The sequence below is a fragment of the Nicotiana sylvestris genome, chromosome 9 (genome assembly GCF_000393655.2).
Source record: "Nicotiana sylvestris chromosome 9, ASM39365v2, whole genome shotgun sequence".
NCBI classification, from domain to species: Eukaryota; Viridiplantae; Streptophyta; class Magnoliopsida; order Solanales; family Solanaceae; genus Nicotiana; species Nicotiana sylvestris.
The window spans coordinates 59749924-59774513 of NC_091065.1; the positions used below are offsets into that span (position 1 = coordinate 59749924).

General features: G+C 39.4%; 1 protein-coding gene across 1 annotated transcript; it reads right to left on the reverse strand.

Moving 5' to 3' along the window:
* Positions 1 to 16350: 16350 nt before the first annotated feature.
* LOC138877637 (secreted RxLR effector protein 161-like) lies at positions 16351 to 16917 on the reverse strand. The gene has a single exon (XM_070157261.1). It carries the CDS (start codon positions 16915 to 16917, stop codon positions 16351 to 16353), a length of 567 nt encoding a protein of 188 aa, XP_070013362.1.
* Between the last annotated feature and the right edge of the window lie 7673 nt (positions 16918 to 24590).

The window sequence follows — 24590 nt, forward strand, 5'->3', positions numbered from 1 at the left end:
TTTTGTCAAGTCTAATGTTACTTGATTGTTGCTCTGATCTCAGGAACTTTGATTGAATGCGCAGGGTCAATATCTAAGAAAGACTTCAAGGCTTTGACCCCAAACTTGAGAGAATATTTCATAGGAGGTTGAGGTAACCAAGGGATACAAATAATCTTCAGGCACTTATTCAATTTCCTGTGAACATGGCAGAGGAGAAACATATAGGTGTTCAGGAGGTGGCGATGCCCAGTATTGCTAATGTCACCTCCAACATTGTGAAGCCCATAATCACTGGGCACTTTGAGCTGAAATAGAGCATGATCGAGCTACTTCATGCGAATGGGTCATTTATGGGTCTTCCACACGAGGATCCACAATAGCATATCCTAAATTTCTTGGAGATTAGTGATACTTACATCACTAAGGGAGTCACTCCAAACTATGTGCGGTTCACACTTTGCCAAGTATCTCTATTGGGCGAAGCAAAGAGATGGCTGAAGACTGAACCAACTAATTCTATTACATCATGGAATGATCTGGCAAGGAAATTTTTGGCAAGGTTCTTCCCTTCAGGCAAAACTGCAAAGATCAGAAGTGAGATAGACGCCTTCAAAGAAAAAGTTGGAGAGTCTTTATACTCAGCTTGGAAGAGGTTCAAGGGGCTGCTCAAAGACTGTCCTCATCACAATCAGACAAACGAAGTGTTAGCTGACACTTTCATAGAAGGGCTACATCTAGAGACAAAGATTGTGTTAGATCCTGCAGTTGGAGGTCAAATGTTAGAGAAAAGCTTTGATGAGATATATGCGTTATTGAACAAATTCTCCAAAAGCAATCCTGATTAGTAAGGAGAGATGGGCAGACACACAGTGCAAAAATATGTAGCGGTTCTCGAGTTAGATTGTTGTCTCGACATTATCAGCGCAGATTTCCACATTGACCAACCAAGTCAATCAGATGCTTGGTTATTAACAAGCAACAAGCTCAGCTAGTGAAACATGTTCCATTGTTTTGTAAAGTATGTGGAGAGGGTCATACGAGTGACTTATGCCCCGTTAATCCAGAGTCTGTCTCTTTGTGGGTAATGCAAATAGGGGCCAGACTATCTATTATGGGAACACTTACAATCCCTACTGGAGGAACCACCCAGACTTCTCTTGGGGTGGAAACCAAGGTTCTCAAAATCAATACCGACCACAAGTACCTCAACAACAATATTAACCACCTTAGGCTGAACAATATGCAAACTCAACAAGTCACCTTGAGGAAATGATGAAGAAATTGATGGCTGACCAACAAGCCCAAGCTGCAACAATGAGAAATTTGGAGAGACAAATGGGACAACTTGCCAGTGCCCAAAATACTCGACTAGTTAGAGCTCTTCCAAGCGACACTATGGCTAATCCTAAGGCATCTATTAATGATATGTCATTGAGGAATGGGAGACAGTTATAAGAAGTCCAATTGAAGAAGAGAAAACGAATGACCTTTAATGAGGAGCCATCCACTATATTGTCAAAATTAGAAAAATCAAAGGAGTTAGAGAAGCCAGCTAAAGAGGCGGTGGTTAAGCAACCCCCACCATTGGTTGCAAGGCCACTACCTCCATTCCCTCAAAGATAGCAGAAAGTGAAGGATAATGTCGCGTATAAAAAGTTTCTCGATATTTTGAAGTAGGTACAAATTAATATTCCACTAGTAGACATCCTGCAAGAAGTGCCCAAATATGAAAAATACATCAAGGACATAGTAGCAAATAAAAGGAGGTTGACCGAGTTTGAGACTGTAGCACTTATTGAGGAATGTAGCTCACAAATTCAAAGCAAGATACCTTAGAAATTGAAGGATCTGGGTAGTTTCACTATCCAAATCTCGATTAGTAAGCATGAAATCAGGTGAGCATTGTGTGATCTTGGATCAAGCATCAATTTGCTGATGCAATCTATGTTCAGACAGTTGGGGTTGGGTGAGCCACGCCCAACAACGGTAATCTTACATTTGGTTAATTGCTCCATTGCTCATCCTGAAGTAGTGATTGAAGATGTGTTTGTTCAAGTGGGTTCTTTTATATTCCCAGCCGATTTCATTACCTTGGACTACAAGCCTGATCAGGAAGCCCCGTTTATTTTGGGGCATCCATTCTTAGCCACTTGCCGAGCTATTATTGATGTATATGAAGGAAAGATGACGATGAGAGTCGGTGATCAAGTGGAGGTATTCAATGTGTATAAAACACTCAGATTGCCAGCCCACTATGAAGAGCTATCCATGATTTTTGTGGTGGAAAGTGATGCTACATCATTAGTGCCTATATGAGCCCCATAGATCCTCTTGAACGAGCTTTGATTGGGGATGAAAAAGACAGTAAAGATGAAATGATGGGAGAAATTGAGCAAGCACTTGACCTGTCTTGCAGTTATGTCTATGGGTTTGGAAAATTTGAGGAGTTGGACAGGCCTGTCACTCTGACCCCTCCTAAGCCATCTATTGAAGAAGCTCCAAAGGTAGAACTTAAGACACTTCCAGCGCATTTGCGCTATGCTTATTTGGGAAAATCCGATACATTACCAGTGATTATCTCATCCAGCTTGAATAATATATAAGAAGAAAATTGCTCAAAGTACTTCGCGAGCATAAAAAGGCTATTGGGTGGACAATTTCTAAAATTAAGGGAATCAGTCCATCATTCTGCATGCATAAAAGCTTCTTGGAAGATGGACACCTCCCTAGTGTTGAGAAGCAAAGGAGATTAAATTCCATTATGAAGGAGATCGTGAAGAAGGAATTAATTAAGTGGCTCGATGCAGATATCATCTTTCCTATCTCTGACAGCAACTGGGTAAGCCCAGTTAATGTGTCCACAAAAAGGGAAGGATGGCTATGGTTGAGAATGAGAAAAATGAGCTAATTCCTACTTGTACTATGATGGGGTGGAGAGTTTGCATTGATTATAGAAGTCTCAACAAAGCAACCAGCAAGGACCACTTCCCAATTCCATTCATTGACCAAATGTTGGACATATTAGCGGGGCATGAATATTATTGCTTCTTGATAGTTATTCGGGATATAATCCGATTGTCATATGCCTAGAGGATCAGGAGAAGGACACTTTTACTTGTCCTTATGGCACTCTCACTTTCAAGCGCATGCCATTTGGTCTTTGTAATGCACCAGCCACTTTCCAGAGATGCATGATGGCTATTTTCACCGATATGGTGTAAAAATTTGCGGAGGTCTTTATGGATGATTTTTCAGTCTTTGGGTCTTCTTATGATGATTTTTTGAATAATTTGAGCAAGGTGTTGGCCCGTTGTGAAGAAACAAATCTGGTATTGAATTGGGAAAAATACCGTTTTATGGTGCAGGAAGGCATCGTGTTGGGTCACAACGTGTCTAGGAGCAACATTAAAGTTGACAAGGAAAAGGTGGAGGCGGTTGAAAAATTACTCCCACCAATTTCTGTGAAGGGTGTTCGGAGTTTCTTGGGACATGCGGGATTCTATCGGTGCTTTATTAAGGATTTTTATAAAATTGCTACTCCTTTGTGCAAGTTGCATGAAAGGGATGTTACTTTCAATTTTGATGACGCCTGCCTCAAGGCATTGGAAGAGCTAAAAAAGAAGTTGGTAGATGCACCCATTATTGCGGCACCGGATTGGTCCTTACCATTTGATTTTATGTGTGACTCAAGTGACCATGATATTGGGGCAGTGCTAGGCCAGAAGAAAGACAAGGTATTTTATTCCATCTACTATGTGAATAAGATTCTTGATGGTGCCCAACTGAATTACACCACCACTGGAAAGGAGTTGTTAGCTGTTGTGTGGGTCTTTGAGAAATTTTGGGCATACTTGGTAGGAATAAAAGTCATAGTCCATACCGATCATGTAGCAATCAGGTATCTATTTACAAAGAAAGGATATAAGGCTAGATTTATGCGGTGGGGTTTCTTGTTGCAGGATTTTGATGTAGAAATGCGAGATCGAAAGGGCAGAGAGAACCAAGTAGCTGACCATCTATCAAGGCTGGAAAATCATGACCATGTGGAGGAGGGTGGACAAATTAAAGAAGCATTTATTGATGAACAACTTTTTTCTATCACCCATTACCCTCCCCCGATTCAGAAGCAAGCAGAGTAAAAGCCGGGTAAAACTCACATAAGAAGAGGAGGAGACACATTCATGAAAAGCGAGAAGCTCTGCCGTGGGGGACTGACCAGCTATGAATAGGTACACAGACTATGTGAATTATCTTGTGAGTGGGGTACTTCCTCCTGAAATTGAATCTAAAGCTAGAAAGAGGTTTATACATGATGTGAACTTCTACTATTGGGATGTGCCATATTTGTACAAGTAGTGTGCTGATCAGTTGATGGGGAGATGAATTCTAGAAAAGGAGGTAGAATTAGTGTTGTATGATTGTCATGCATCACCTTATGGAGGCCATCATGGAGGCAATAGAACAGCTGCAAAGGTATTGCAATCCAGTTTTTTTTGGACAATATTATTCAAGGATACCCATGCATTTGTTAAGAAGTGTGACCAATGTCAGAAACAGGAATAATCACAAAGAGGAATGAGATGCCTTTGAAATAACATCTTGGAGGTTGATATTTTTGATGTGTGGGGGATAGATTTTATGGGACCATTCCCGTTGTCCAGAGGAAACAAATACATTTTGCTAGCAGTTGAATATGTATCAAAATGGGTAGAGGCGATCGCATTGCCAACAAATGATGCCATGGTGGTAGTTGCATTTGTGAAAAAGAACATATTCTTGAGGTTTGGGACTCCACGTGCCTTGATTTGTGATGAAGGGACACATTTTTGCAATCGGTTGTTGAATAATCTTCTAGATAAATATGGAGTCCACCATAGAGTTGCTACGACATATCATCTTCAAACAAATGGACACGCTGAGGTGTCTAATAGAGAAATAAAGTAAATATTAGAGAAGACGGTGAGTGTGAATAGGAAGGATTGGGCCGTGAAGTTAGATGATGCCTTGTGGGCATATAGAACTGCATATAAAATGCTAATTGGGGCATCGCCGTATAATCTTGTTTATGAAGGCATGTCACTTGCCTGTTGAACTTGAACACAAAGCGTACTGGACCATTAAAAAGTTGAATATGGACCTTGAAGCCGCTGGTGAAAAGCGGCTCTTGCAATTGAATGAGTTAGATGAGTTTAGGATGCACTCTTATGAAAATGCTAAGCTATACAAAGAGAAGATGAAAAGATGGCATGACAAACGTATCAAGCCACGTCACTTCGAGCCAGACCAACATGTATTATTGTTTAATTCTAGGCTCAAGTTATTTCCTGGAAAGTTAAAGTCGAGATAGTCAGGCCCATTTGAGGTGGTGAAAGAAAAGTTTTAGTGAATGGACACAGAGTAAAGCACTATTGGGGAGGAATACTTGATCGTGAGAAGACCAAAGTTGTACTTGCTAATGAGTAACCAGGGCTCCGCGTCGTGTCATGATGTTAAATCATGCGCTTGTTGGGAGGCAACCCAATTTTTATTGCTTTCATAGTTTAGCTTTTTAATTTTTTTTAGTTAGAGTAGAATAGAGTTTGCATTTTCTTTGTAGGCATAAAAATTATAGGTAGAATGGTGTGGGACGTGTAAATTGGCTATATAAAAGGCTCGGGAGATTCGAGATGTTATTTATAAAAAAATGATAGAAAATGGTCGAACCAGCGCCCAGGCTAGTGCCCCACATTGCCTGGGTCACCCAAAACAATGTGTCAAAACCCCAACACTAGGCATAGCGTGGAGCGCTGGGCTGGGGGTGGCCAGGTAATTTTTTATTTTTTATTTTTCTTATTTTCATTTATTTATTATATTAATAAAACAAACCCATTTAACCGAACCCATATACCCATCTATACTAGTATTATAACCCATACCCACACACAACATGAATTTAAACATAACTTAAACACTTCTCTCCTAAAATACCCAAACACATCTCTCTCTCTCTCTAGCTTTCAATCTTCTGCCGTGATCTCTCTCTCTAGTTCTTCTCTTCCTCTCATCCTAAATTCTACAGGTATGTTTTATTCTTCTTCTTCTTCTTCTTCTTCTTCTTTTCTTATTTTTCTTCTTCTTTTTCTTCTCTTCTTCTTCTTCTTCTTCTTCTTCTTCTTCTTCTTCTTCTTCTTCTTCTTCTTCTTCTTCTAGGTAGATGATTATGCACATTCCATCTCCCCAATTGCCCTAACCCACAAATTTTCCCCTATGTTGCTTCTTAAGAATTGTTTTATGGTGGGTGGTCAAGTTATTGGCCGAAATTTGTTGTGGTTGTATTGTATAGGGAGTAGTAAACTAGAATTTCCTCTACTTTGTTGAAATTTGGGAGGGCCACCATATTCCACCATTGTTAAACTAGAATGCACACCCTTTATGCCCACAAGGTGTTTGTTAAAATGTTTCAATGAATATTTTGTGCACCAGTGAAGTCTGAGTAACCGAGTGTATTTGTATATGATATTGGGAAAAGTGTGGGGAGTGAGGGGATGACTTTACATGCTTGGGAGCTTGGTTTCAAACCACACATGTTGCCCACACCATGTATACTATACGATGTATGTTGTAGAATGTTGTAGAGTTAGCTAATTTAGTTTAGTTGTAGTAGTTATGGAAATTTAAAGTACCATATGCCACTTGCTTGTAGTAAGGTTAATTCACTAAGCCATGATCAATCACTTGTTTGTGTAGCATTGATTAGTGCCTTTTAACTATTGTGTGGAATGGGGAAGTCTTGAGTACCCATGATCTTTGAGTGCCACACTTGTGCATTTTATATCAAAATTGTGAAGTATTGTACATTGAGCCTTTGGTTTTAAGTGTGGGGTCATTTTTGACTCGCGCGACAACCTTAGGCATATTTCTTGATTAGTTCTCACATTCATGCTTATTTATGTTACATGTTACTATGGCTCGTGATAGTGCAAGCAAAGGCAAGGGAATAGGAAAGTCCTCCACCACTGCCCCCACGCCTAAAATCGCAAGCGTGTAGAAGGTTCCTCGCAGCAAGCTAAAGGGAAATAGGTTGTTGAGGTATCACAACGTGAACTATTGCGATCGAGGCCTCGCTTGAATCTAGTTTCTGATGCGGCTATTTCATGTCATAGGGATTTTGTGCCATATTGGCGGTACGTCTCCGAGATGGAGGTTAATGTTAAAGCTTTAAAGAAACTCACCGGATGTACTTGGCCGGTTGCGCGCAATGAACATGGAAAAACTCATAGAATGCCCCGGGCATGCAAATTTGAGCATGGTTCGGGAACTGTATGCCAACTAGAATGCAGGCTTGTTCAGGTCACATGTACGTGGGAAGGACGTGCCACTGGTTAGGCGGTCCTTATGTGCATTTTTGGGGGTTGAGAATGCTGATCCGAGGAGGCTACAAAAATTTGTCAAAAGCCCAAACTATATAAGTATATGTCAGACTCTTTGTGGTGTTGATTCAAATGGCAAGTGGACCAGAAAGAAAGGCGATATTTACCTTCATATGGTACGCTCTAATTTTAACAAGACCGCCAAAGTGTATAGAATTTTGTGCAAGCTAGACTCATGCCAGTTGAACATAACAACGAGTGCACTCGAGCTCGAGTGTGTGTGAACTACTTTTTGATGACTGGCAGGCCATTAATGTAGGTGAGATCATGCTGGGAGAGATGACCTGCACACGATTTGGGCAGCAGATTAAGAGATTTTTCTTCGGCAACTTGCTCACGCAATACATGATCTCCCGGGAGGTGACGGAATACCCAGGATATGATGAGGTCAGGGCTGTGTGACATCACATCCTTGTTGGAGACGTCATCTAAGCTCACTCAAGCAGCACAGAACCAAAGAGACCAGAACTTTGACAGGTACCTCTATAACTCCTTGAATTTACTCATGAGCAGGGTTGATATCTCAGACGAGGAGCATATGCATTTTGCAATGACTTGTCGAGTTCATCCAATGAGATGTTGGGGATTGCACTTGACAGTCCTGTTCACTCGTTGGAGGACGCAAACACTATTAAGGGCTCATACATAGAGAATGAGGTTGGTGATGATGTTACAGGGCCCATGGCTTTGGTGCCTCTAGGGCTTGATTATGACGTGCCCGGAGCTGCAGATGGAGGGCATGCTGAGGAGGAGGACTCCGACTGACAGAAATTTTTCTTTTCACCCTACTCTGTTTTACATATTTTTATATGCATTTGAAACTATGCATAGACTAAGTGTGGGTGGAAGGAATAATACTTGTGATGTACTTTGTATAAATTGTATCACTTTGTTTCTTTTATTAGTTTAGTTAGTTTTAGAAAAAAAACAAAAGAAAATAATAAAAATACAAAAAGGAAAAAAAATTAGAAAAAGCTCAGACTTTTCCCGACGATGGATCTTTTGCACAATTTTCTTGAGGGATAAAGTCCGATTAAAAACACCAAAAAGATTTTTTTTAGGAGTTAGGTAGTATCCCTTGGTTTTTCTTTGGGCGCCGGTTCTTTTCCAAGGGAGTAGATCGAACCGTGTACCTTATTTTTTTAGGAGTAGTTTAGGAAGAAACTGAGTTGCTTTAAGATACTCATTGACGTAGTTGATGCTGGCACATTAGGCTATGAATTGTGACGTTGGTTTGAATTGTGACGTCTAAGTAAAGTAAATAGCCTATTTTGTGATGCTTTTTTTCCAGCTATTTGACTTGTATGTCACATAGTGTAATATTGCTTAAATTTTCTCAATTATGTGTGCTTGCTTGAATTGAGAGTTGAATAAAACCGTCTTGATTGAGTCATGTGCAATGTGTGTGTGAGGATTCGTGATCTTCTGTGTAGTTTAGAACTTACCCCGTGTGTTAATCGAAGCGACTTTGTTAAGTTGTGCTAATCTAGGAGATAACGTAGGCGTTCCTTGCTTGATCATAGATGTGCTTGTCACATAAAAATAACATTTTTCGTTGCTAGCCCTTTTGAGCCTATAGACCTTTTCTTTGGCACCTACATTACAAGCCTTGCCACTATTTTGTTCTTAATTTGAGATTGTTGAACCTTTACCTCCTAAGGCAATTAGTTGCTAAAAGAAGTAAGGTGAGAGATTAGGGAGTAGCTTTTGAGTGGAACCATGGAAGAGCCCTTTGGTGCACTAAAGTTGAAATCAAAAATCACTAGCCGATGAACTTTAATGTATGGAGTGTGTGTAGAAAAGAAAAAAAATGATAGTCAAAGTATGTAGAAAAATACACACCTCTCAATATTATTAATTTGTGCTAGTGGGAGTATGGAAGTGCTTAATGAAAGTAAGGGCTATGTTGTTATGGGTTGTGGCAAGTGAATTCGTTGAGAAGAATATGTGCTCGAATTGTGAGTGTAGTATATTAAAGTTCTTATGAGAGTTAGTCACTATTCCTAAATATACCCTACCCGTCCTTAGCCTACATTACAACCTTAAAATCCTAATTGATCCTAGATTTGGCTAGCTTAGATTAGTAGAGATGTACACTACGGGCAAGCTTATTGTACGACCACGTGATGCATATGAATTCTTTCTGAGAGTGAGCGAATTTCGTTCAATTGTGTGATGTCCTTAATCTTTATTCAAAAAGCATATTTGAATGTGTAGACTAATCTATATTTACTCTTTCGTTTGTTGGTGAGAGCACATGGTATCATGAATGATTGGTAATGTTATGAACTTCTCTTGTTGGATAAGTGATCGAGGTGAGAGTGCTTAGTGATTATGAGTTGGCATTTGAGGCTGGGTTGTTACAGATATGTTGTTTGAATTGATTGAATTGAAATTTTATTCTTGGGCATGTTTAAAAAGGGAAGAATATGAATTTTGTATGTTCATGCTTGATTACCGGTATCGATCATAGTCAAGGGTAGAAGGTGTGGTTAAAAAAATGAAGTACTCCTCTCTAGTTGAGATTTGTATGTAGTTGGGATAGAGTTGTTAGTCCTATTGCTTGAGGACGAGCAAGAGTTTAAGTGTGGGGTGTTGATATTTAACTTAAAGTATATATATTTATATATATATATCGCCTCATGTTTTACTTGTGTTTTGTGGATTTCGGATGTAAACTGTGTTGATTTATATTAATTCGAGGTGTTTTTATGTGTAGGAATTATCCAGAAGCAATTGGGGGAAAAAGGTATGAGATTAGAGCCAAAACAGAGAAAAATGAAAAAGTTGTATTTTCAGCGCCACAGGCAGGGCTCCACGCCACCTGTGGTGCCAGAGACAGTATGTACAATAAACCAGCACCATGGCCAGCGTGGGGTGCTGGGCTTGATGTTGGTGATTAGAAAATTGTCCAACTTTGCTCGGGACAAGGTATTTTCGGCCCTAGACCTACCAAATGCGTATAAAATTAAGACTAAGCTTATATTTAGAGGGAGGATGCCACTTTGAAGAGAGAATACACACGGGAAATATTCAGGAGCAAGGATATCTCAGATTTCTTCATCTTTTCTTAGTATTTTCAATTATCCTACACTAATGAATTCGTTTGATACTATTATGAGTTGATAAAACCCATAGTTCCGGGGTTGTGATTTAGCCATGAATATTATTGCTTAACGTTGATTTAACCTTGATTATAATTCACCAATATATGACTGTTCCTTCAATTCTGTAATTAATTGCTTAATTGTCTGGCCAGCAGTTAGGTTCTATTTATTATCTATGCTATGCTTGGGAAAGGCATGTTTAGATTATAGAAGAATTGAAGAGGGCACAATCTTAACTCTGGGGGGGGGGGAGGATTTGTGGTTAGGATAGGAATATACCTAGTAACCATGCTTAATTAAATATTGTAATCTTAATTCATTCTTAATAGATTGATTTTATTGGAATATAGGCGTTAATCTATTTTGAATAGGCGAGTAGTACTTTGGGAGAAAGCTATGAGAGCAATTGTTTGATTAATTAGCAACCACGAGTGAATTGTATGAAAGGGAAAGTTAACTAGAACACAATAAGAATGGTGAATCGATCACAACCCTAGAATATTTGTCTCTACTTAATACACAACAACCATTTTACTGCTTGATAATTTAGTTACTACTTAGAATTATTATTTAGTTTAACTACACTCTTGAACTCGAATTGGCTCGACTGAATAACAATCTTGGTGAATTTAGTTGGTAGTTGATACAAGTCTCTGTGGGTTCGACACTCGACTTATCATTTTATTATTTGTGCGACCACGTATACTTGCGTGTGCGTTTGGGAGCAACAAATATTTCCCGTGCCTAACGATCAACATGATCTTCTTGGGCAACGAGATCAATGGGGTCACCTTCTCGGTAGCAATAAAGATGAAGGTATCTATAACCCATAGAAAGAGACTCCGGAAAGCCATTGAAGATTACATCACTTTCACAGAGGAGGACACAGATGGAGTGTTGCTACCGCACAACGACACATAGGTAATTTCTTTAAATGTACAAGATTTTAAAATCAAACGTAAGTGGATCCAGGAAGTTCAACCAATATCTTACAATGGAGGGTATTAGAGCAAGCCAAACTTATCGGAAGCATCATTCCGTCCACAAAACCCCTCACCGGATTCAACTTCGCAAGCATGATAACCCGAGGAGAGATCCTGTTGCCCACGAACACCAAATGGGTGATGAAGAGGACTCTTTTTGAAGTGGTGGACGATGATATGGGTTATGATATTATTCTGGGAAGATCGTGGTTGCACAAGACTAGATACGTACCATTAATGTATCACCAGTTACTAAAATTACTGACACCTAAAGGAATCAATAAGATTAGAGGCGACCAACCGGCGGCAGGGGAGATGAATGCAATTTCGATCTCTAGTATCAAGGGGAAAGAGCATGCAACATAGCAATTATAGGAACCGACGTCTGATCTCAAATCAAGTGAAGTTAACCAAGAGGGAGAAATGTCAGAATCTTATCAGGTGCCATGATACTTCCAGGTACTTGAAGAGACAGATGCAACAAAATCCACAGTGAAAGAACTCGAGCGAGTTGCGTTGTTTGAAAAATTCTTGGAAAGGAAATTCCACTTGGGAACAGGACTCCACCCCGAACTCAAGTCTAGCGTTATTGAATTTCTTAAATATAATGCTGATTGTTTTGCGTGGTCGCCTACAGATATGACAGGTGTCCCAACGGAAGTGGACGTACACAAGCTAAGCTTGGATCCCAACATCCCTCAGGTAAGACAAAAGAAACGCCCTGATGTTTTATACTTCAATCTGATTCTTCTATGTGTTCCAATTACTACTTTTGCGGAATAATAAATACAAAAAATAAAGAACACAGAGATTTTATGTGGAAAACACCTGGCTCAAAAAGTAAAAAAATCACGGCCTACCTTGTAGTAAGATTTTCCCAAACTCTCCACTAAAATCACTGAGCTAAACACTGCATTTACAAAAACTCTTTTGTAAACATAGGATTAACTCTAATCCCGTTGTGGCACACAGCCTCAACTATTGTGACAACTTCAAGTTAACTCTAATTTGAAAACTCTAAGTACCTAATACAATTTCTTCTTAATAAGCTGAAAGGTACAATGTAAAATCACCTACTACAATTGAACTAGAATAAAAAGAAAGACACTTGGAACTGGTTATTTTATCTGGTTCAAGTAGCTTCATGATTGCACGCTTGAATCACACATAAATTGCTTGCAAAATTGCCTTGCTATTTTGCTCTCAATTCACGTTTAACTTCTGCTTATGTGCATTACTTGTAAAAGAGAACAACACTGATATTTAAGGAGTTAGCAATTAGAGATTGACTAGGATACATATGCTACTCTTCCATGGTGGAAGAGTTCTAGTTGATCTCATACTCTAACTCTATCCTTTTCCTAGACCGTGTTTTTTTGTGTAAGGAGTCTTTCTCCTTATCTAATATGCAACCTTTTCGATGATGATTAGGAGATATTACTTCTGATAAGTTAGGTTTATCTCCTTCACGTGCATCTCACATGTTTAGGTTGATCATAACTGTGCTTCACAAGATGGACCTGGTCCATGTCTGAGTTCCTTTGTTAGTCTTCAAAATTTCACCTTTACTTGGGCCAACAAATTCCCCCTTTTATGATGATGACAAACTCTGTGCTTTTCACTCACTTAGTCCCTATTAGAACTCAGCTTATTCATCAATACAAAGTTAGAAAAATTTACTTCTCATTAAGGACCAGGTTCATTAGGTTATAAACATCACTTATTCAGAATATGTAAAGCACAATATCTCTTGCCCCTTTTGGCATCATCGAAAAATTTCATAAACAAAGTGTGAGTCCCTGAAATTTAACAATTACTCATGGCCACTGGGCAAATGCAAGTTCAATCATGGATCAATCATCAATAATCAAGAAAATATATTCAAACTCTCGAGGAAATATTAACAATCAACAAGAGCAAAAATAGTAGATATCATTGATATAAGATATGTTACTACCACAATCCAGAAAAAGAAAGCAAAAATATTCAAAACATGAGCAAAAAGAAAGAGAAGTCCCTAATCTGGGTCACTGGTGGTACTAGACAGGTTCAAGAGAAGAAGGCTAGAATTCCTAAGGCTTGGGGGAGCTAAAGGGTTGGTTTTGGTCTTGGAGAAGATTCATCATATTGTGAAGAATCCCATCATTCTTCTCCTTTTCCTTGGTAAGTTCAGTTCTAAGAGCATCCCTCTCAGATTCAACCTCTGGTAAGTGAGCCTCCAGCCTAGCTATCTCAGCATCCTTGGCCCCAATTTCCTGAACTAGAGCCCTGACTTTACTGTTGATAGGTGTCTTTTTGGATGAACTAGGTTCATTGGGAATGGAATTGACTAGATAGTCACAAGCAATCAGAGTATTAATGCCAAAATAATCCTTGCTTGTGGCCATTTCCCACTTCTTCAGAGGCACCTTGCACCGATCCAGAACAGTAGTCAGAATAAATCCATAAGGGGTGTCATGGGCCTTGGAGCCATTGATAACCCTATCCAGTAGCTTGATGATGAATGCATGACAGTTGATTTGCCTTCCAATTTCAAGGCATTCCATCAGAACTAAGTCCATATAGTTAGCAATGTGCCTTTTTTCCTGCCTGGGGAGTAGGCACTTTGTAACAAACTCAAAGAGGACTTTTTGTTGTGGCTTCATTTCAGTCTTGTGCAAAAACTTAGCCTCATTCACTTCTTCAACACCACAGAATCTCCTAGTGATTTCAAGGGTAGGAGGAAGGGAATCCAGACTTGGCCATCTTTTCCTAGTGTAGTCATCATATCCCTCAACAGGGATGTCAAGAATCTCTCCCAGCTTCTCTGCATCGAAGGTCACTTGAACTCCTTTCACTTGGATGGTGACTTTGCCATCCTTGACCTCTGCATTGGCCATGAATTCAATGATTTCATTCCTAGCTAGCCTTCCATCCATATGAAGGACTATGTCCTTCCAACCCTGAACAACTAGTGCATCAACCAAACGAACCATTCCTAGTTCCACCAAGTCTTTCAGCAATCTTCCCTTCAAAAATTTTCTTTTGCCAAACATGGCCAGCTTGTCTTGTTCACTATCAGACTCACTCTCTTCACCACTCCATTCATCCTCCTCAGTAATTCTAACTTGTTTGTTTTTCACTACAGACCTTGTCCTCTTGGCCAATGAAGGTTCAGAAGCCTTAGACACAGATGAAGACTTCTTGGAAGAAGTCTTCGTCTTTTTGGGCTTGGGGGTCTGAACCTCCATTGTTGTATGTTCCTTCTGATGGACCTGTTCCATATTCTTAACATAAACAACTTCAAAGGACTCTGCAACCTTACCTTTTTCTTTATCCATCCTCTTCTTCTTTCTTTTAGCCAAAGCTTTTTGTAATTCTCTCTCACTCTGTTTCTCACAACTTTTTGTGGCTCTTCCCTTTGGCAAGGAAATTTCAGCAGTTGTTGGGGAAGAAGTCTTTCTTTTCTTGGAAGGTTTTGCAGTGCTGGGGGCTTTTGGTATTGGAGTTCTCCTTTTCTTTGGATCATAACTAGCACCTACTTTCTTCAGACGATCTGCTAGGGTCTCCTCAATAGATTAACCGGGTGCATCTGCTTGTGAACTTAGATTAACCAGCCCTTTAGTAGCCTCCCCTGAACCACTTCCCCCTAATTTCTTGCCACTTTCTTCCAAAGTTGCATGTTCAACCCTACAGATAGCTGGTACCATCAATTCAGAAGTGGGTGAAGAACCAGCCACTCCTTTCCCTTTCCCCCTCACATCACTAATACATCCTCACTCTCATTTTCTTTTTCTCCTTTGTTTTTACCACCTCTCCTTCTTAACTCAGGCAATTCGTAATTCCTAATAGACCCAACCAAAACAAACCTATTTTCTAAATTTTCAACCAAAGTAGAACGTACCTCAGAAGGGGAGTTTTGAGCCTTCTCAGAGTTAGAAGACCCAGTTCCTTCCCCCCTCACTCGTAGATTTGAACGAATCATCTGAGTTCTCAGAATCTTGGGCTTGGCTTGTCTTCAATTTCTTGTTCTATTTATTTGAAAGAGCACCAGTTGCCACCGTTTTGCAAGCAAGCATTTTTACTCGCCTTCTCCTAGGTTGAGGGGTTGTGCTAGGTGGAGGAGGTGTAGAGGAACCAGAAGAGGAGGGTGATGGAGGAGTGCCTAGATTATCTAAGGGTTCGACATTGTAACTGATTTCTCTAGAGAGTTTGTGAGTTAGGCTTTTGGAATAGAGAACAATTGAGATTTTTTTGATGGTTTGGAATAATGAGGGTGACAGAGGGTGATGATGGGTATTTAAAGAGAGAAACTTATTTAATTACTAATGGTAGCTTTTTGTAGTCAATTATAGGTCTAATCAACTTGAAATTTCAGGTTGAATGAACGGTTAAGCTTCCCTAGATTTTAGGCATTTTATGTAGTGAGAACTCTAGTAGAGACGGAACTGGTCAAAAGCAAACAGATAGGTTTTTTGAAGTTTTTGGATATAGATAGGACTCTGCTCATGATTTAAATATTTATATTTCTAATTGTGCAGAGTATAGAGAACATACCTCGTTATTCAGATGAACCAATACTGATGAACCAGGTTCTTCATTTAGAATTCTCTTGATCATGCCTCAATTTACCAAAATAGAGAAAATTTTGTTAGAAATCAATGAGTCATATCAACACATGTCACAGGAGTATACTATTTATAGTATGAAACTAAGTAAAAATTAATCTAGATATTTACACAAGTTCCAGCTTTCCTAGCCATTTTTTGTTCATTTGTTTTCATTGTGCATTCTGAGCTGGTCCCATTAGGTGATCTTAATCATCCCTAATTCTAACCTGTTCCTTTCAAAGCTTTCTCTACTCAGTGCTATAGTAAAGATGTCAGCAATTTATTTATCAGTAGCACATAATTCTATAGTAATCAATCCTTTCTCATAGTTGTCCCTTAGGAAGTGATGTCTAACATCTATGTGCTTAGTCCTCTTATGATGAACTAGGTTCTTGGTCATACTTATAGCCCTAGTGTTATCACAAAAGATAGGGATGCAACCAACTTCAATGCCAAAATCCATCAGCTGTTGTTTGATCCGCGACAGTTGAGCACAATAAGAGGCAGCATCAACATATTCAGCCTTAGCAGTGGATAAGGCCACTGAGTTCTGCTTTTTCATGGCCCATGATACCAGACATGAACCAAGAAAATGAGCCATACCTGAGGTGCTTTTTCTATCCATAAGGAAACCTGCATAATCAGCATCAGCATATCCTACCAGATTAAAGTTACTACCTTTAAGGTACCAAAGGCAAAGATCAGTAGTGCCTTTCAAATATCTCAGTATCCTCTTGGTAGCAGTCAAGTGGGATTCCTTAGGATTATCCTGAAAAAGAGCACAAAGACCTACAATGAAAATTATGTCAAGTCTGCTAGCAGTAAGATACAAAAGTGAACTAATCATACCCCTATACAACTTCTGATCAACAGATGAACCAGGTTCATCTATGTCTAATTTAGTAGCTGTTGCAATGGGTGTGTCTATTTCTTTTGATTCATCCATTTTAAACTTCTTAATCAACTCTTTTGCATATTTCTGCTGATGGATCATGGTTCCATTTGGGTTTTGTTTGATCTATAAACCTAAAACAAAATTAAGCTCGTTCATCATGCTCATTTCAAATTCACTCCCTATAAGTTTTGCAAATTCCTTACTTAATTTTTCAGTGGTTGACCCAAAGATGATGTAATCAACATATATTTGTACTACAAGAAGGTCCTTCACTTTTTCCCTCAAGAATAGAGTACTGTCAATTTTATCTCTCTTGTAGCCATGTTCAAGCAGGAATTTGGACAGTCGTTCATACCATGCTCTAGGAGTCGGCTTGAGTCCATAGAGAGCCTTGTCTAATTTGTACACATGTTCCGGAAACTCTTTGCTCTCAAACCCTGGAGGTTGTTTGACAAACACTTCTTCCTTTAGATAGCCATTTAGGAAAGCACTTTTGACATCTATCTGATGAAAAGTAAATTCCATGTGTGCTGCAAAGGCTATGAGGAGTCTTATTGCTTCCAATCTTGCAACTGGAGCAAAGGTCTCATCATAGCCTATGCCTTCCTCCTGGCTGTAACCTTGAACCACCAACTTTGCCTTGTTCCTTGTAATAGTTCTATCTTTATCAAGTTTGTTTCTGAAGACCCATTTAGTACCAATTACTGATCTGTCCTTGGGTCTTGGAACCAAATGCTAAACTTGACTTCTTTCAAACTGATTGAGTTCATCTTGCATTGCATTTTCCCAATCTGCATCCCGCAAAGCTTCAACAACATTTTTAGGTTCAATAAGAGATAAGAAAGCATCAAAAGCACACAGATTCTTTAATTGTGATCTAGTTTTAACTCTAGAGGTTGGATCAGTAATTATATTCTCAATGGGATGAGAACTTTGATACTTGTAAGGTTACACAATCAACTAGTTTCTATTTGATGTTTCTCCCTTGTTCTGTTGCTGAGGAACTGGCTTATGGACAGGTTCTATTTGGGGATTAGTTTCAGTTCTTCTTTGTTCAGTTCCCCATGTCAGTTTGCCCTGGATGGAAGACCCTGTTCCATCACTTGTTCCTTCTTTTGGTGCAATTTCAGCTTGATATGTGACTTCACTCAACTCTTTTACCAGCCCAATAGCTTTATCTTCATGTTCCTGTCTCTTAGAAAGAATGTTAGTTTCATCAAAAACTATATGTACACTTTCTTCTACATACAAAGTTCTTTTGTTGTACACCTTATAAGCTTCGCTATGTGAAGAATATCCCAAGATTGTGCATAAGGAGTCCTTTCCATTATTGTGCATAAATCACTTGCATCCAAAAGCCCTAAGATGAGATATAATTGGTTTTCTCCCTTTAAGTAACTCATAGGGAGTCTTCTCTATAAGAAGTCTAGTCATGCACCTATTAATGATGTAACATGCAGTATTTACAGCCTCTGCCCAGAAGCTATGGGGCAATTTACTAGAAAGAAACATAGTCCTAGCCATATCTTGAAGAGTCCTATTCTTTTTTTCAACTACTCCATTTTGTTGAGGAGTCCTAGGGGCAGAGAAATTATGATCTATACCATGCTCATCACAAAATTTAGCAAACTTAACATTTTCAATTCAGTTCCATGATCAGACTTAATTGATGCAAGTTGATTACCTAGTTGTTTCTGAGTTTTTCTAACAAAGGCAGTAAACATGTCAAATGCTTCATCCTTAGATGTTAAAAATAATACCCAAGTAAACCTAGAGTAATCATCAACAAGTACCATCACATATTTCTTACCACCACTGCTCAATGTTCTCATTGGACCACAAAGATCCATATGAACCAGTTCCATTGTCCTAGTCGTGCTTACCACTTTCTTACTTTTAAAAGAGGATCTTACCTGCTTCCCCCTTGCACAAGACTCACAAACTTTGTCTTCCTTGAACATGATGTTAGGTAACCCTATCACCAGGTCCTTGGAGACTAATTTGTTGAGTTGATTTAGACTTACATGCCCAAGTCTTTTGTGCCACATGAGGGGATCATTGTCCAACACACTCAAGCAAGTGAGTTCATTTTATGAAAGAGGGGAAAAATCTACAATGTAAATATTGTTAACTCTTTTTTCCTGCAAAACAATCTTGTCAGTGGTAAGATTAATTACAAAACATTTAGTAGAGTTGAATGCTACCAGGTTACCTCTGTCACATAGTTGTGATACACTGATTAGGATATATTTCAAGCCATCTATCAAGTAGACATTCTCAATAGAATGTGAGTCTATCTTACCTACCTTTCCAACCCCAATGATCTTACATTTCTTCCCATTTCCAAAGAAGACATTACCTCCTTTTAGGTCCTCAAGTGAAGGGAACTGGTTTTTACTTCCAGTCATATGCTTTGAGCAACCACTATCCATGTACCATATTTGGCTACTTCCCTTCACTTGGACCTGCAAAACAAAATTAGGGGTTTAGTCTTAGGAACCCAAACTAGTTTAGGTCCCTTTATATAGGCAAAAAGGTGAATTAAATTCTTTTTAGCCTATCCAGGCAGTCTATTTTTCTCTTGAATAAAGATTTTGTTCTTTTGTCTGGCCTTTTCTTTTGCATTACATTCACTTTTGTAATGACCAGTCTTGCCACAGTGTGTGCAGATTTTGTTCTCAGGAAGTGTGATGTACTTGCTTTTGGGATCCCACTTAGGTGCTGGGGTCCCATTGCCAAGTCCTTTCTTATTGCTACTGTGGTGCTCTTGTAGCCAGGATAGTGTATCAGAGGACTTATTCCATTTGCAAGTTCTGTATAATTCATGCTTCACCTTGCCTAGATCTTCTTTTAGAACTCTTATCTGCTCATCTTTCTTGTACAACTCATCCTTCATTTTTGCTAGTTTTCTTCTAAGGTGAGATGAGTGTGATCAGCTTTCTTCTTACCTGTTCCTAATTTCAGTTTTAAATTTTCAGACCTAAGTTCTAAGACAGTGGTGTTAAGTTCAAGAACCTGGTTCTTCACCTCAGTATTTTTACTATAACTTTCACTAGCCCTGAGTTCCAAATTTTTGCACTTGGCTTTTAGGATCACACATTCCCTAGACAACTGTTCCTTCTCATTGTCTATGACCCCAGACTCATCAATGAAGTCTAGCAGTAATTCAGATAGCCTTTCTTTAGACAAAAATTTAATCTTGTCTTTGAGTGAATCACATTTACCTCTTGTTCATCGTCTAATTCTCTAATGGCCATAAGTGCTTGTTCATCTCCAGTTTCATTTTCTGAATCCTCATATGAGCTTTCTCCCCAAGTAGCAACCATAACTTTTTTTCATCCTTTGTTCTTTTTGGATTGAACCTGTTCCTTCTTCCTGTTTCTTCGTTCAACCCTTTCCTTCTTCCATTCAATTTCCCACTGAGGACAATTCTTGATCATGTGGTCAATCTTACCACATTTGTAAAAGCCCTCGTTGGTCTGTTTTTCAGGAGCCCTTGGTTTGTTGAAGGCTGTACCTCTTGAAGAACCCTTTCCTCTCATTAGGTACTTCTTGAAATCCCTTGTGATCATAGCCATTTCATTATCCTCTAAGTCTGCACCTTCAGCTATTGTGAGAGCTAGGCTTCTTTCCTTCTTGGGTGCATCCATCTTCATGGTTTGCCTTCTTATTTCATAGGCAGTGAGATTTCCAATCAGCTCATCCAACTTGAGAGTAACAATGTTCTTTGATTCCTGAATAGCAGTGATTTTGCTTTCCCAAGTTACTGGCAAGACCCTTGTCAAGATTTTCTCAACCTTGTCTTCTTCAAGGATAATTCTTCCAAGAGACTTAGGTTCATTTGTTAGTGTTGTGAACCTTGTGTACATCTCTTGGATGGTTTCTGCTTCTTTCATGGTGAAATTCTCATATTGAGAATACAACAGTGTTCCTCTTGATCTCTTTACTTGAGGAGTTCCTTCATGGGCCACTTGTAATGTGTCCTAGATCTCCTTAGTAGTGGTACAACTTTGAATTCTGCTGTACTCGTCTGGACCTAGTCCACACATAAGCCATTTCTTGGCCTTGGCATTCTTTTCCCATTTCTTCAAATCTTCAGCAGTACAGTTAGCTCTCGTCTTTGGCACGTCCACTCCTTCAACATTCTTTTTTGTAGTAGCCAGGGGACCATTAGTAAAAATGTCCCAAAGTTCATAGTCTTCTCCTATGATGTGGTCTCTCATCCTGTTCTTCCACCAGGAATAGTACTAGGCATTAAAGAGTGGAGGCCTAGCAGCGGATTGTCTTTCCCAGTTTCCAGGTGGTGCACTCATCTTGATCTGTTCCTAAGGTGTTAGCCTCTTCAAGGATAACCCGCTCTGATACCAATTGATGTTTTATACTTCAATACCACACAAGAGGGGGGGGGGATGATTTGTGTGGTACCCAATTTTCACTTAACTTGATTATAGATGAACCTGGTTCTTCTATGTGTTCCAACTACTACTGTTGCGGAATAATAAATACATAAAATAAAGAACACAAAGATTTTACATAGAAAACACTTGGCTCAAAAGGTGAAAAAACTACGACCTACCTTCAAGTAGGAGTTTTCCAAACTCTCTACTAAAATCACTGAGCCAAACACTGCATTTACAAAAACTCTTTTGTAAACTTAGGATTAACTCTAATCCCATTATGACACACAACCTCAACTGTTGCGACAATTTCAAGTTAACTCTAACTTGAAAACTCTAAGTACCTAATAAAATTGCTTCTAAATAAGCTGAAAGGGACAATGTTAAATCACCTACTACAATTGAACTAGAATAAAAAGACAGACACTTGGACTGGTTCAAGTAGCTTCAGGATTGCACGCTTGACTCACACATAAATTGCTTGCAAAATTGCCTTTATATTTTGCTCTATATTCACATTTAACTTCTCTTATGTGTATTACCTATAAAAGAGAATAACACTGATATTTAAGGAGTTAGCAATAAGAGATTGACTAGGATACAAACGCTACTCTTCCATGGTGGAAGAGTTCTAGTTGATCTTACACTCTAGCTCTATCCTTCTCCTAAACCATGTTCTCTTTGTGTAAGGAGTCTTTCTCCTTATCCAAGATGCAGCCTTTTCGATCATGATCAGAAGATATCACTTCGGATAAGTTAGGTTTATCTCCTTCACGTGCATCTCACATGTTTTGGTTGATCATAACTGTGCTTCACAAGATGGACCTGGTCCATGTCTGAGTTCCTTTGTCAGTCTTCAAAACTTCACCTTTACTTGGGCCAACACGCCCTATTTCGCAGTCCATGAATAAATTCGTCATAGAAAAAGCTAACTCGGTTACTTGATATCAGTTCGATTCGAGAGGCAAAGTATCTAGATTGCCTAGCTAATATAGTAGTAATTCCTAAGAAGAACAATAAATTTTGCATGTGTGTAGATTATAAGGACTTGAATAAGGCGTGCCAAAAAGACTTGTTCCTACTGTCAAACATTGATCAAATGATTGATGCAACATCCGGGAACGAGTTAATGAGATTCGTCGATGCTTATTCTGGGTATAACCAAATTAAGATGAACCTAGACGATCAGGAAAAGACTTCATTCATGACAAATTTCGGCACATATTGCTATAATATGATGCCCTTCAGGCTAAAGAACGTTTGAAAAGGCTAAATTTCGGCACATATTGCTTATCAATGGCCCGTAAACAAGATGTTTGAAAAACAGATAGGAAAACCATGGAAGTTTATATAGATGATATGCTTGTTATGTATTTTAATGCAAGTGATCATCTTAAGCATCTGTAAGAAACTTTTGACATCCTAAGGGAGCATAGCATGAAGCTTAACCAAGAGAAGTGCGCGTTCGAGGTCAGCTCCAGTAAGTTCCTAGGATTCTGGTATCACAAAGGGGTATTGAGGTAAACCTTAATAAAAACAAAGCCATCGAAGACATCCCGGACCAGCTATCAAGCGTGAAAGAAGTCCAAAGGCTCACGGGGAGATTGGCCTCTTTGAGAAAGTTCATTTCCCGGCCATCAGAGAAATGCCACCATTTCTTTGCGCTATTTAAAAAGAAATACAACTTCAGATAGAACCCAAAATACCAGCAGGCTTTTCGGGACTTGAAAAGGTACTTGTAAAGCCCTCCGCTATTATCAAAGCCGGAGGAAGGGGAAACACTATTAATCTACCTAGCAGTCTTAGAGGTAGTGGTAAGCGCTGTTTTAGTCCATGAGGATAAAGGTACACAATCTCCTATTTATTACGTTAGTAGAATTTTAACGGGGTAGAAACTCGATACTCGTATTTGGAGAAGCTGACCTTGGCTCTCATAGTCGCTGCTCAGAAGCTGAGGCCTTACTTCTCACCCGATAGCTATGATGACCACCTTTCTGCTACGGAACATACTTCACAAACCCGAACTCTTGGGTAGATTGGCCAAATGGGCCATCGTAATGAGTGAATTTGACATAGTGTATAAATCGAGGACTGCGACTAAGTCACAAATTTTGGCCAACTTTGTTGCCGATTTTAGTCTGGGATTGCTGCCTCTAGCAACCAAAGAAGCAGTGATAGTGTCAGAATTGACATTGGGAGTTTGGACCTTATTTACGGATAGAGCTTCTAACTTAAATGGGTCTGGGCTTAACATAGTGTTAGCCACGCCTTCGGGGGAAACCTTAAGGTAGGCCATAAGAATTGTCCCTTTAAATAACAACGAAGAAGAGTATGAAGCTTTTATTGCAGGACTCGAACTAGCCTGGGGACTATATTCCAAGGTCACAGAAATCAAATGGGACTCCCAACTTGTGGTAAATCAGGTCTACGGGATCTTTGAAACCAAAGGGGAGCGCATGCAACAATACATAGTGAAGGGTCCAGGCTCTGCTTGCTCGATTCTGGGAGTGGTCTATTACTCATATCCCAAGGGAAGAAAATGTAGAAGCAGATGCATTAGCTAACCTCAGTTCATCAACGGAAATGAAGGGATAGAATTTTGGGATCTTAGTATAGCTCATACACTCGGTTCTGGACGTAGATAGCTACTATGAGGTAAATACGACTAATTTGGTCTGGGACTGGAGGAACGAGATTATCGATTATCTCGATCATAGGAAGTTGCCCAAAGACTCCAAGGCGCAGGCACACCACGACAAAGCAACACAATATAGCTTCAAAGGAGGCCAACCGTACAGGAAATCTTTCCAAGACCTGTTGGCTCGATGCTTAGGAGCCTCATAAGCTAATTATGTTATGCGAGAAGTCCACAAAGAGATATGTGGAAACCATTTGGGCGCAGTCTCCTTAGTACTAAAACTGGTAAGGGCAGGATACTATTGGCCCTAAATGAAACAAGACACCAAAGTTTTTACGAAAAAATGTGATAAGTTTAAGCGCTACACACCACTAATACATCAACCAATAGAGCTATTACACTCAGTTCTATTTCCATGGTCGTTCATGAAGAGGGGAATGGATATCGTCGAACCACTGCCGCTAGCCCCGGGTAAGGTAAGATTTCTTTTAATTTTAACTAACTATTTTTCTAAGCGGGTTGAAGTAGGTCCTTATCAGAAGATCAACAAATGAGAGGTGGTGGATTTATTGTGGGAGAACATAATTTGC